The following is a 14,900-nucleotide window of genomic DNA, read 5'->3' as shown; positions in this document are numbered from 1 at the left end:
CTCTTTATTACATCCATTTGGAAAAAGCACAATTCAATCGCTCAAATACAGGATTTTATTCAGTGCCAATATTTTATTGATCGAATCGCCGGTTTACAAAAAAAAGTGGACACAAAATGGAAATGGCAACTCGCCAAAATGTAAGTCTTCAGCCTGAAGGAGATTATTATCATCATTCAGAACCTGAAAATAATTAAATTCTTCCTTTGTTTTTTGTTTTCAATAAAAATTTTGGGGACGAAATTCGCCACACAATGACTTTCTTTGTCCTTCATTCTCCTGCAATTTGATTGGTTACTTTAAACAAGCCTTGAAATATGATTGGTTGTTGTTTTGTTTGTTTTTCTTTCTCATTGGATGAGGAAAAGGTGTGATTTACAGCTAGAAATAGGGTCATTCGTGAATAAATCACCCTGAGCTGAGAGTCAATCAGATTGCAAGGCTCACCAATGATTTCTAAACGGAGGTAAAAAAAAATTAAATTCACTATTTATAATTGAAATTATTTGTGCAGGCAATAAATGTAAGGGACGAAACGACTGCCACGTGAAAGCCACCTGCGATAAGATCACTGGTCACTGTCGCTGTCTAGAAAACTATGTTGGCGATGGAACGAGGTGCGAATGTAAGTAATTAAGAGGTGGAATTCTTAAGCACTTACTGACAGGTCCAGAGGGAAACATACGCACAGTTAATTTTGTTTCCCAAGAATCTCAATGTTTCGCCGAGGCGCAGCCCAGGGAAACATTGAAATTCGAGTGAATGAAAATAAACTGTTTCCCAAGGGACCAGTCATTAAGTGATTTGTTATATAACACAAAAAGCAAAACGTGCAACGGCAACAGCAACAGCGGTCTTTGGTCAACATTCGCGGGTAACAGTGCACTGTTACCCTCTGACGTCATAGATTTTGCACTGTTGCCCGCTCAGAGACTTTTGGCGGGAAACAGTTTAATTGTTAGATGTCATGAGACCTCGAAGAAACCAATGAGAGCACGGGCTCTTGGAGGAAATTTTTCAGCTATATAATAATGCCATTTAAGCGAAAAGGTGATATCCCAACTGAACTACTCTGTTGTTCCTTCTGCTCCGTACGAAAAGTCACCATTGGCGAACACCGCGTAGCAAAGTTAGCAGTTTAATGCTGCCTTAATAAGGACACAATTTCTACGCGGTACTTTACCCTATGGATGGTATTGAGGCTGCAAGTGACCTTGCTCTGATAGACTTTGATGCTTTCCTTTTCATTATGTAATATTTATACTAAATATTCTCCACTCAAACAGGAGACGGGAAGGTATGTGCATGAAAAGAATGTCACTTTTAGTCCTTCTTTCAGTCAAAATTCAGATGACTGTCATTTCCAAAGAGATGGAAGAGCTCTGCGTTTTGCGAGGCGACAACATGAAATTAACTTCAGCCGGACTAACACTCAAGGTTCCAGAATAACTGACGAGAAAAAATGGTGTCTTTTTAATGCCATCAGTTGCAAAAGACTATTTAGTCTTTGTAAATAGGGTTTTTGATCTGATCCACAAAGCCGTAGTGATTGACTGGCGAAGTCATTTTGTTCTTTAATAATCTTTAATAGTGCATAATGCAAATACAAATACTCGACTTCAAAAAGGCTTTTGATACTGTGGATCACTCAATTCTTCTGAGCAAGCTATATCATTACGGTATAAGGGGGCCAGTAAACGAATGGTTTTCATCCTATTTAAATGGCCGTGCCCAAACTACTCAAATTGATAAACAAATATCATCTAAAAGAAATGTGTTAACAGGGGTCCCACAAGGCTCTGTTCTAGGCCCTCTACTTTTCTTGATATATATTAATGATATTTATAATTCTTCTAAGAAGCTTTCTTTTTATTTATTTGCTGATGATACAAACCTGCTGTTTGCTGACAAGGATTTGAAGTCATTAGAAAATGTAATCAACATCGAGTTGCAGAAAGTCTGTGACTGGTTGAATGCTAACAAGCTGACCATAAATGCAAAAAAGTCAAATTTTGTCATCTTTAGACCATCACAAAAGAAGCTTAATTATCAGATTAATATAAGGATATACAACAATGCCTCAAATTGTGATACGTTTCTGGAATGCAAAGATTATGTAAAGTTCCTGGGCGTTCTCATCGATAAAAACTTAACTTGGAAATATCATATTGACTACATTGCTTCTAAAATCAGCAGGGTTGTAGGAATTATATCGCGATTAAGGCACTCTGTCCCTCTGAATACTTTAATCCAAATTTACCGTTCTCTGATCTTCCCATATACATACTACGGAATTGCTGCCTGGGGCCAGGCTGCCCAGATCTATTTAAGGAAGGTCTTTATCTTACAAAAACGAGCTCTTCGGCTAATGTTCTTTGCTGGTAACAGATCTCATGCTATTCCTTTGTTTGTCTCTGCTGATGTCTTACCACTCAACATGCTTTATTTTGAAACAGTATGTTCCCTTATGCACGACATATCTACCAATTCTGCGCCTCAGAATATCTGTGATCTTTTTACTTGTTCATCTGACGTTCATATATATAACACTAGATTTTCTGATGCTGGTAATTTATACGTTAATAAATCAAGACTAAGACTTCAACTTAATTCGTTTTCCATTTTCGGAGCTAAGCTGTGGAATTGCCTGAAGCCTGAACTGCGTAAACTTAGGAAAAAACCCTTCAAAAATAAACTTCATCAATTTTTGCTTGCGGTACTTGGTAATGAGGATGATTATGTTGATGTCTCTACGTTAATGTTAAAAATTACTAATTATCATTAATTAAGCTCAAGTAGCTCTTATTATTCATTTCTTATGTTATGTGTATTATTATAGTTCTTGCTCTTCTATGTAAATTCTAGCTATCTGTGAATATATGTGTATCTATTTCTATTATTATTATTATTATTATTATTATTTATTTATTTATTTATTTATTAAACACTGATGTAATTTTATTGTAAATTATACAATCCGCCCCGATTAGCTTTGCTATTTGCGGGTTGTATAAGATTATAAATTCTGTTTTTATAAAATTAATTTAATAAATCATGATGATGATGAATGATGAAAAATGTAACTACTTTCATAATTTTGTTTCGTAATGTTCGTCGGAGAAAACACTGACCACTTGTTTCGTGGAATGCTCATTCAAAGCCGGAGGCAAATCAAGCTAGTTTATCAAAAGCTTGTTTGAATTACTTATCCTCATTTGTAAGTTATGATGAGGACTCGGATAAGGACTACAAACCGTAGGCCCCGTCTCACAAATATCTTCCGTGTTCATTAGTTCTCTGTGAGTCGTTTAAGAACCCACACATTATTCGAGAAGTGTAGGTGCTTAATTTCTGGGTGTTGTGGCTGTCGTCTGTGAGTATATGGGTGGGTGGGTATAGCAGGTCCACATTAGCTGAATAGTTTGCATCCTAGTTCCTAGGGTCTCTTCTTCCCTTAGAAGAGAAGAAAAGATATCCTTGGGGCGAGGTTGACTTATTTGTTGTCTTGCTTGTAATTAATCGTTTTTTTCAGTTGTAATCAATCACCTATTTGCTTTTTGTGATGTATTTTCAATTGCACTACTCACTCACTCACTTACTCACTCACTTACTCACTCACTCACTCACTGCTTTCTCCTCAGATCTTTCGACGGCCTCTATAAACATTGCTGAAGGGAAACCTGCTGCTCAAATTTCAACAGATGGTAAAAGCACAGCTGACCTCGCTGTAGATGGTGATAGAAACGTTTGCGCAAAAACAGAACGAGGAAGCGAGAACCCGTGGTGGCGTGTAGATTTGGGGCACAAAGTGTGGGTGAATAAAGTTCTTTTATCTACCAAAACGGCACTGTCAGACGTTGGAATAAAAATAGGTAGGTAAGCCTTCTAGAAAATTCCAAAACTCGATCACGAGCTCACTCAATCTGGAGTGCCACTCGACCGCAGAGACACCTAGGATCTTAAGCAACTAAGGAGAAAGAACTTCCTTTAAAATTTCAAATCGTGAGAACCGTGAGTACCAGAAACCATAGAACCAGGCTCGTAACTTTTCTCATCAATGCTTTAGGAAGTTGAAGGAACCACATATTTTTAAAAATTGCACCGTAACCAGGATGAGACATGTTGTGAATCTGAAAGACGTTCTCTGGTTAAAAATTGGTTAAAAAATTATAAGCTTTCGGCTATCTATCTATAGCCTTTAACGAATGAAATATAAGAAGCACGAATCAAAATATATACGAAAAGGGGTGTAAAAATTCGATGCGGGTGAGAACTAAAATATGAATAAGAATGATCTAGAAAAAATTACAATAAAATAGAGTATTGTCTCGGTAACGGTTTAGAATTATTGTCCGCGTTAACAGTTTTAGCGGTATGCCAGGATTCCAAGGTTTTTCTAACACGGTAGTTGCCTTTGTCAATCACGCATGCATTATTAAAGTCAATAGAGTGGTCATTCTTCCATGCATGGCTGGCAATGTTTGACCCTTTCGCGAAATTTTTTTTTTAGGTTTCTTTGATGTTCTTTTTTCCGCGTTAAAAAGCATCTTCCAGTTTCGCCAATGTAACTCCACGGACAGTCCGAGCACGGAATTTTGTAAACAACATTGCATTGTTGGTCCAAGGGCTGTCTTGTTTTTGGGGATGGGAATTCTTGCTGAAGGGTTTTAAGTGGTTTGGTGACGACTCGAATTTCATGTTTGCGTAATAATCTCATGAGGGGCTCTGTCAAGCCGCTAATATATGGAAGGCACGCAAATCCATGGGGTGTATTCTGTGGGTCAACCCAACTAAATAACATTGCTACTAAATATTCTGGTGATGGTACAGTTGGTGATGGTGGCTTCTTTCTATTTTTGGAAATATAAGAGATGACTGAGGACGGGTAGCCATTGGCTTTTAGTGCATCTGTGACATAGTTGGTCTCGCGTGATTTTCCTTCGTTAGTGCTTGGGAGATTAGACGCACGGAATAACAAGGTAGAGGCCGTGCTGATTTTGTGTTTTCTCTCATGATGTGAGGAGAAGTCTAGATATCTATCAGTGTGGGTTGGTTTTCGATAGACGTCAATGACAGCAACACCATTTTTTCTTGACACTAAGGTGTCAAGGAAGGCAATTTGTCCATTGTTCTCTTCTTCAATGGTAAATGTGATCTTAGGGTCGACAGCGTTTAAGGTGTCGTGGAAGGAATGGACAGCAGCTTTCTTGATGACAACAAAGCTGTCATCAACGTATCGTTTCCAAATCCTTGGCGGAACAGTGGCAGAGCTGATGGCTGACTCTTCTATCACTTCCATACAGAGGTTAGCGACGATAGGGCTAACAGGGCTGCCCATGGCACAACCATGAATCTGCTTGTATGTGCATGTCTCTCACATCATGAGAGAAAACACAAAATCAGCACGGCCTCTACCTTGTTATTCCGTGCGTCTAATCTCCCAAGCACTAACGAAGGAAAATCACGCGAGACCAACTATGTCACAGATGCACTAAAAGCCAATGGCTACCCGTCCTCAGTCATCTCTTATATTTCCAAAAATAGAAAGAAGCCACCATCACCAACTGTACCATCACCAGAAGAATTAGTAGCAATGTTCTTTAGTTGGGTTGACCCACAGAATACACCCCATGGATTTGCGTGCCTTCCATATATTAGCGGCTTGACAGAGCCCCTCATGAGATTATTACGCAAACATGAAATTCGAGTCGTCACCAAACCACTTAAAACCCTTCAGCAAGAATTCCCATCCCCAAAAACAAGACAGCCCTTGGACCAACAATGCAATGTTGTTTACAAAATTCCGTGCTCGGACTGTCCGTGGAGTTACATTGGCGAAACTGGAAGATGCTTTTTAACGCGGAAAAAAGAACATCAAAGAAACCTAAAAAATTTCGCGAAAGGGTCAAACATTGCCAGCCATGCATGGAAGAATGACCACTCTATTGACTTTAATAATGCATGCGTGATTGACAAAGGCAACTACCGTGTTAGAAAAACCTTGGAATCCTGGCATACCGCTAAAACTGTTAACGCGGACAATAATTCTAAACCGTTACCGAGACAATACTCTATTTTATTGTAATTTTTTCTAGATCATTCTTATTCATATTTTAGTTCTCACCCGCATCGAATTTTTACACCCCTTTTCGTATATATTTTGATTCGTGCTTCTTATATTTCATTCGTTAAAGGCTATAGATAGATAGCCGAAAGCTTATAATTTTTTAACCAATTTTTAACCAGAGAACGTCTTTCAGATTCACAACATGTCTCATCCTGGTTACGGTGCAATTTTTAAACGTATTCGCCAAGTGGCTGGGTCGGAAGCCCTAAAATTAGCGCGGACTATGGAAAAAACAACTTACAAACTCGAAGCTCACCATCGCCATCTTCAATTTACGCACAAAGCATTGGAAAACCATTGGACTCCGAAGTCTTTGAGATTTAAACCACCTGGCAACCATCCGATGTTCAAAAACATTATGGAACGGGCCAGCAAACATTGTATGCGAGCACGAATCTCTATTTGTCACAACAGAATCCGAGTTTTGAAAAGAACGCTCGAAGAATCCAAACAGCAATTATCGACCTTAGTCACCGATGACATCTCTTCCACGCTTCTACAATATTTGATTAAGAGATCGCAATCAGTCCGCAACAACATTGAAGCGAGACACGAGAACAAGTTTACAAATTTAAGGATGGAAGCAAAAAATGACAGCTCTAATACGATCGACAGAAAGAACTGGGTGATCAATTTATCACACAAACCTCTCTCTACGGCAGAACGTTCTCTACTTGAGAAAGGCCCCAAGTTCGCCCCAACACCACGAAACATCCCTGTTAAAGACATTGTCTCTGAGGTTGAAGCCGCCATTTCCCGCCTCCCCGATGACTCGAAGGACGCCATACGAACCACTACGGCTTCTTTACTCCATAGAGCTCGAATTCCACCACATAAAAATATCACGAAAGCTGAACAAAAAGCTCTAAAGGACTTAAAAAATGATCCTGAACGTGTGATAACAAAAGCTGACAAAGGGAACTGTTTCGTTGTTTTAGACAGATCCGACTACGACACCAAGATGGAAGCTCTACTTAGTGACCCAGACACTTATCAACAAGTCTACAAGTCGCCATCCACCAAAATTGAAAGAGAACTGAACAGCAAGCTCCTCGCTCTAAAAAGAGAAAATAAGATTGACGAAGCTACTTATCGCAAACTTCATTCCACAGATGGTTCTCTACCTGCCATTCGTGGCTCTATTAAACACCATAAACCTGGCTGCCCTCTTCGACCAATCGTTTCATGTATCGGCTCCGCCCTTTATAACACATCCAAGTTTCTATCAGATATCCTTTCTCCGATACAGAACCTTAATGGTTATTCTGTCCTCAACTCCTCCCAGTTCGCGAAACAAGTAGCTAACATCGAAATCTTGGACGACGAAGTCATGGTGTCATTTGACGTGGTGTCCCTTTTCACAGCTATCCCAGTGAATAAAGCTTGCGATTATATCCGCAATAAACTGAACTGTGACAACACACTACAGACCAGAACAAACCTCTCTACCGACGACATCATCTCTCTCCTTGACTTCACTCTTTCAAACAACTATTTTGTCTACAATAATCGCACATACAAGCAGATTCATGGTTGTGCCATGGGCAGCCCTGTTAGCCCTATCGTCGCTAACCTCTGTATGGAAGTGATAGAAGAGTCAGCCATCAGCTCTGCCACTGTTCCGCCAAGGATTTGGAAACGATACGTTGATGACAGCTTTGTTGTCATCAAGAAAGCTGCTGTCCATTCCTTCCACGACACCTTAAACGCTGTCGACCCTAAGATCACATTTACCATTGAAGAAGAGAACAATGGACAAATTGCCTTCCTTGACACCTTAGTGTCAAGAAAAAATGGTGTTGCTGTCATTGACGTTTATCGAAAACCAACCCACACTGATAGATATCTAGACTTCTCCTCACATCATGAGAGAAAACACAAAATCAGCACGGCCTCTACCTTGTTATTCCGTGCGTCTAATCTCCCAAGCACTAACGAAGGAAAATCACGCGAGACCAACTATGTCACAGATGCACTAAAAGCCAATGGCTACCCGTCCTCAGTCATCTCTTATATTTCCAAAAATAGAAAGAAGCCACCATCACCAACTGTACCATCACCAGAAGAATTAGTAGCAATGTTCTTTAGTTTGGTTGACCCACAGAATACACCCCATGGATCTGCGTGCCTTCCATATATTAGCGGCTTGACAGAGCCCCTCATGAGATTATTACGCAAACATGAAATTCGAGTCGTCACCAAACCACTTAAAACCCTTCAGCAAGAATTCCCATCCCCAAAAACAAGACAGCCCTTGGACCAACAATGCAATGTTGTTTACAAAATTCCGTGCTCGGACTGTCCGTGGAGTTACATTGGCGAAACTGGAAGATGCTTTTTAACGCGGAAAAAAGAACATCAAAGAAACCTAAAAAATTTCGCGAAAGGGTCAAACATTGCCAGCCATGCATGGAAGAATGACCACTCTATTGACTTTAATAATGCATGCGTGATTGACAAAGGCAACTACCGTGTTAGAAAAACCTTGGAATCCTGGCATACCGCTAAAACTGTTAACGCGGACAATAATTCTAAACCGTTACCGAGACAATACTCTATTTTATTGTAATTTTTTCTAGATCATTCTTATTCATATTTTAGTTCTCACCCGCATCGAATTTTTACACCCCTTTTCGTATATATTTTGATTCGTGCTTCTTATATTTCATTCGTTAAAGGCTATAGATAGATAGCCGAAAGCTTATAATTTTTTAACCAATTTTTAACCAGAGAACGTCTTTCAGATTCAGAACCACATATTGATTGTAAAATATCTGAAAATTCTTGAAACTGTGACGATCAGTATCCTCTAGAGTCATTATAGCGGTAGTTCAAAATGTACCAGTGTACTTCATTCCGCCTCACTTATGTTCAGAAGTGCAAGCAATTCTATGCAAGCCCAAATAGACCATTGTACAGTTCTGTGCTCAGTTACCAGGCCTTGAATAATAGCGAGGCTGGAGTTGACCTTGCTTTGATACAAACCTCATTGCTTTTGTCATGTAAATCATGTTATTGTAATGCAAACGAGGTTTGTTCAAAGTAAGGTCAACTCTAGCCTCGCTTTTATTCAAAGGCCAGGTCACTAAGCACGGAACTGTAAAATGTTCTATTTCATATCCAACATGATGTGTCCCTTACTAATCTATTTCTAAAACAATAAGGTTGGGGTAAAGGTTAGCGTGATATGTCAGGGCAAATGCATCCCGCGTTTACTCTTCCTTGAGGAGTGGCATTTTGAGGAAAATTTGTGACCTTCATTGTCCGTATTCTTGTTAACGTTGGGAAAAAGAACAAGGGGACACTTCGTGGCGTTTATTGAAATCAACTAAAATAGCTTTAGGAACGATCTAGTGATCCGTTTGAATACTCCATCATTCACACGCAGGTGATGGTAGCGACGTCAATAATACAACCCATAAACTATGTCGAGAAGGACTTCGCGTACCTAGCGAGCCGTGGCTTTACGAATGCGCTGAACCAGTACTTGGCCGATATGTACACGTTCGTCTTTTGGGGAAACAAGCGCTGATACTATGTGAAGTAGAAGTATACGTGTCTCGTAAGTTTTCCATGTTATTAGCTTTTTCACAGTTACTTTAAGCTCACGATCCGCATAAGAAGCACTCCCTGTGCTCACACAGTGCAAGTGCAAGGAGCAGTTAAGAATATATTTTCCTGTCACACGAGTTTGCCTTCATAAAAAAAAAATATGGAAAGCCAGGCTACGCGATCAAGTGGGTGGCCATTTCCTATTTAAGGTATTCGTTGCACAACGTCGTTTTTGCAAGTCAGCCAATGAAGACAAACTCCGTAAAGCTGCATCGAGACTACCATGATGTAGACGATCATCATCATCATCATCATCAATATGGGGGCCCATTTCCATAAGTAGGGCTAAGGGTCACATGGTTCATACGGGTAGAAAAATAGCTCTTCGCATTACACTCTGTTAAGTCTATTGATCCACATAGTCTGAATGTACACATCGACATTTACACTTTTGGTATTAACTAGGCTAGTTTTGAGATAAAGCCATTTAAATTCGTCAAAATTTACAAAGAAATGTTTGGTGTCCGGACGCAGCGTCCGGATGGCCATACACTTCGTAAATTTTGATTTTTCAAATGGCCGCATCTCGCTTAGTTAATGTTGGGTCTGTTTTCACCCAACTTAGGGATTTTGGAAAGCTTGGTGTGCACTTTGTGAATACGTGGATCAATAGTTCCTAATCCCATAATTTGCAGACTCGTACCTCGTCCTCGTCGGCTTGAAATCAGGCATTGATAGGGGATTCCGTGTCTTTTTAACTAATGGTTTGGTTTTCTTCTTATGAGCCAGATGATTTGACCGTGAATTACTTAGCATCATCAGACAAGCAACGTGTAATGCAAAAGGGAGATTTCGTACGATATGAGGACCCATACCACATCCATTTGAAAACATCAAAGAGTGGAAATCGTTCGCTAGGTGTTCATGTAACGAATATCATAGTCAACGAGGCACCAATGAGAGAAACGCTACAACTCAATGAAGAGGTTATCGTTCCGGTGAAGTACAATTCTTTAAACGGTGGAAATGTGACAGCGTCGTGTGGAACGTGGGAGTCACAGCAGGAAAAGTCGTTTGCTTATGTCAGCGGTACCATCATCCGAGAGGCCGATGAGAAATACGTTGTCAGAGTAGATTACGTCCGTAAGTGCATTGTTTTCTTAGCTGTTTCTTTTTCTATCAAATAAATGAACCGTAGAAATACAGTATTTTTCCCTTTTTTGTTTTTGTTTTTTTAATGTCTCAACAGCTGATGAGGGGAAGGATAAAATGAGAAAAGTCGAAGAATTCACCTGCAGCTTGAAAGCTCTTCGTCTTCGAGGTGATCTATGATAGGATAACTTATTTGAGTGATACTGCCTCGTTATCCGTTGTCACAGAATGAGCGAGTACTTAGAAAATTAAAAGCAAAGTCGTTGATCCCGTTAAATTCGTGAAGCAAATCGCCAACCTCGAGTGCAATTGGGAATAAGAGGATATGTGGCAAAAGAAAGAATGCCCTATAGGTGGCTCTATTCCGAGGATAATTATTTGTGGTCTATATGCATATAAATTGATTCTGTGTTATACTTCGTAGGCATTTCAAGGATGACACATCCTTTAATGTGAAAGTAGACCGCACGGTTATGGGAACAACAGATGGAAATGGACCACTTGGACGATACAACGGCCATTTTGAATAGCTATTATGGGATACCCAAGGGGCAAATGCACATTAATTTTTCGCCCTGAGCATCCCATAATATATTTTTGAACAATAGAAATTAAAATGGCCGCTATATCCTCGAAGCAATATACCATCTTCGCGGCATAGACGCAATGTAAAATACTCTTTCATATGATCATCATGCAGCACAAGGATACGCTCTCATACCTTATCTTAATTTGTTGTTAAAGTGCCCCTGGGACCAAAAAATCAGTCTTTTCTTTTTTTCTTTTTCTTTTGGATTTCAAATCTATGTTAACTAAACACTAAGCGACCAAAGTCGTAAGCCATTACTAACTTTAAGATCGTGAGAGAACTGGATCGAGGAGGAAGTGATGCCAAAGGCTCACTATTTTGAGAGTGCAATACGTGTTGTATGCCGCAGAATTAATATGCAGCACGAGAGTTTTGGGATTTCAGACTTTTAAACTCATGTTTTTCCAACGTAATAAGCTGCATTCACACGCTGAAATTTTAAGCTAGTGAGCCTTTGACGTCACTTTTCCCTGGTTTCAACCCTTGGAGGTCCAATCGGTCAGTTTTGTATTAGTGTAATGGTGGCCCATGAAATCCAAAACGTACAATCTAATTAAACGGCCTTTGGATCAAAATAAAAGCTCGAAATTTGGCCAGTCAGGGGTTAAGCAAACACAGTTTCAAAATCTGAAGAAACAAAGGAAGTTATTTATTAATTTTTTTTATATATTTTTTATTTTAATGATAGGGGCACTTTAATTGATAGCCACAAGTCGTGTGTCAATTAGCTAGAGCAACCATTTTGGAGTATTCGCCTTCCAACAGTGTGGCTATCTTTCAATTCTGGACTAGTTAGTTAGGGTTTTTTTTAGTCTATAGACGGCTCCACAAGCTTCTCGAAAATATTGATTGGCCTATTTCGTTTACAGTGAATGACATTTGCAAACTAGATGCATCTAGACGCTGTCCCAGTTCTTCCAGCTGCAATACAACTTTCATCGTTGCTTCGTTTCCACCGGCCTTTTTTTACTGCAAGTGCGCTTATGGCCGTCCTTCTCCGTTTTTTATTCCTGACAAGAGTTGTGAAAAAGAAAAGAAAATTGGTAAGTTGTGAAAGCCATTAAACTTTTTCTGAAAACAAACCTGCCGAAAAAAATACATTGGAGGTTTTCAGCTCGGGGCAACATATATTATAGGTGGACAGACACAAGGGGTCATGTTGCAGGGACATGTTTCAGCGGCATGTTGCAGCGAACGACCCTAATGAATGTCGCCTCAGTGTGTACCACACACCTTTTTGTCATTGCAACATGTCGCTGCATCATGTCCCTTCAACTTGACCCTCATGTTTGCCCGCCTTACTGGCTCGATAAAAAGACGTTGACGTAAATGTAAATACCAAAATAGGATGTTTTCAACCAACCAATAACAATAGAGAAATGTACGACTTTGGGTGGACGAACAAGAGAAGCTAATGAGAGATCTTTTGTTTTCGTTCACGAGCATAGTGGCGATGACGTCACGTGCAAACCTCCTCTTGAGAGTGCATCTATTAGGACATTTCTGAATATAGGTGCAATTATTTAACAATTACTCTACGAGGGCGCGCTGGATATGAAGTGATAGATAACCGCCGAGTTATTTTGAATCCAGCAAGCCCGAGTAGAATAATTGTTTTATTAAAAACTTCAGGATCAAAAACTCTTCCACTTTAGCATCGATTTCTGCCTTGGACAATTCCGGTCCAAAACGGCTTTTGTCGGCCATTTTTCTCAGAGCTGCAAAAATGTTTTCAGTTCGCTTTATTGCTGACGTGTTCCTTGACCAAATTAGGTACACCAGGTATATATAAACAATAGCCTTCATTTGGCGCGAAAATATGCTCGGATATTTGTCCGCGGACATTATCTGTTCCGAGAAGCGAACAGTTTTCCGAGAGCGAAGCTCGAGGAAAACTGTGAGTTTCGAGGAACAGATAATATCCAAGGACAAATATCCGAGCATATTTTTAAAGGCAAATTGAGGCTATTGTGTTTATTATCCTTCAAATATTTTTCGCAACAAGCGGGATCTGCCAGTCCGTCATATGTCAACACTTCCAAAGTTTGTCAATTGGCTTCCAAAACCGCGTCATTCAATATTCATTTCCAGATTTTCGAACAGACTTCGCTTCAGTTAAAACAATATCCTTGGGGAAAAAGTACAACATTTCAGTGAAAGGAAAACATACTTTTTTGATTGTGTGGATACAAGTGGCGGATACGATTTACAAAAAGCTTACCGTCAAAAACGTTAACAGCGTATGAAGTGGATTTTTTGGTGTTTTCTGGTACCGCTCTATCGACCAGCAGGTTTATCTCTTCTTCTGTTACGAAAGCAAACCGTTCTGCCATCCTAACATTAATTTTAATGTGAGACTTGAATCCTTGAAGTCGGTTTTAAAAATTGGGGAATATTCGCCCACGTAAAGCGTTTAGACCAATCGCGCGCGAGCGAAAATATTTGATGGATTATAAGAGCTGATAGCCTGTGGCCGGCTAGCCAATGAAAATGCTGGAAATCTGATATCCTTAGTTCAGTTTTTAATAAAACTTAATAGCCAAAAAAGTGGGAAGATTGGCCTTCAAGTTTGGAAGATAAAGCTCAAAAGTCAAGCCATCTTCCGAAGGACACTCGAAGCATATATTGGTGTGACCATAAAATTGAATGTGAAGTCAATGTCAGGCTTTACGATCGCTTTGACGGAAAGAGCTCCGAGAATGGATTGGAGCGACCTTTTTTCCCGAGACGATGCAAATATCTCAGACTTCGAAGGCTGTAATTGGTAATTCGGCTAACCCAGGAATTTCTAAGGACTGTTTGAGAAAAATCCATTGCGAGGTCGAAATATGCTAATAAATATTTAAATGACCAGAAAAGTGTATCTGTGAATCGATTTATCTCACTAGAAGAGCTCGCCAGCTCCGCTTCGTAAACTTGGGGACAGTAACTTAAAGACAAACTTTCTTATGCGGATATTTTTTGCTTATATTTTTCTTAGACTTAATGCCCTTTATACGACACAGCAAACAAAATCTTGCATTGGGCATGGAAACAGAAGCATCTTCCACAGATAACTTCAACGGATGTAGGCACAAACACTGTCGTGAAAAGCCTGCCATGAGCCAGTTTGCTGTGGACGGATCCGTTGATAGCTGTTTCCTCTCATTGACTGAACAGCGTCCTTGGTTCATCGTGAGTCTTAATCAGCATCACCCTATTGCCCTGATCCATGTTGTTCTTAAAAAAGCAGATAAAACAGAAGAAACAATGTCAGTCTACATTGGTAAAAAAAAAACCTTTTATTGTTTAATACTGTTGAGAAATGTATACGTACCATCAAATTTTGCTTTCATTTTTAAACAAAGGGAATTGATCACCACAGAAAACGTTTCCTCAAGCTTCTCTGTCAGTGCACGTCCTCAATAATGCGTTTTCGAAAACCCGGCTTCGTTTTTGAAAACCTCCGAGTCCCTGAACTCAGAGAAAAATATCTGCGTC

General features: G+C 39.7%; 2 protein-coding genes across 2 annotated transcripts; one reads left to right on the top strand and one right to left on the bottom strand.

The window, feature by feature from the left end:
* Nucleotides 1-4,453: 4,453 nt before the first annotated feature.
* On the bottom strand, nt 4,454-5,338 carry LOC138053247 (uncharacterized). Its single transcript, XM_068899904.1, has one exon. It carries the CDS (start codon nt 5,336-5,338, stop codon nt 4,454-4,456), a length of 885 nt encoding a protein of 294 aa, XP_068756005.1.
* Nucleotides 5,339-6,269: 931 nt separating this feature from the next.
* Nucleotides 6,270-8,696, top strand: LOC138053246 (uncharacterized). The gene has a single exon (XM_068899902.1). The coding sequence runs from the start codon at nt 6,270-6,272 to the stop codon at nt 8,694-8,696; it is 2,427 nt and encodes an 808-aa protein (XP_068756003.1).
* Nucleotides 8,697-14,900: the final 6,204 nt, after the last annotated feature.

This window comes from Montipora capricornis, chromosome 6 (genome assembly GCF_036669925.1).
Source record: "Montipora capricornis isolate CH-2021 chromosome 6, ASM3666992v2, whole genome shotgun sequence".
Taxonomy (NCBI): Eukaryota; Metazoa; Cnidaria; class Anthozoa; order Scleractinia; family Acroporidae; genus Montipora; species Montipora capricornis.
This window is presented reverse-complemented; position numbering and strand designations above follow the sequence as displayed.

What these genes read in the sequence shown, in the direction of transcription:
- LOC138053247 (XM_068899904.1), bottom strand. Translation starts at nt 5,338, where the DNA reads ATGGGCAGCCCTGTTAGCCCTATCGTCGCTAACCTCTGTATGGAAGTG.
- LOC138053246 (XM_068899902.1), top strand. Translation starts at nt 6,270, where the DNA reads ATGTCTCATCCTGGTTACGGTGCAATTTTTAAACGTATTCGCCAAGTG.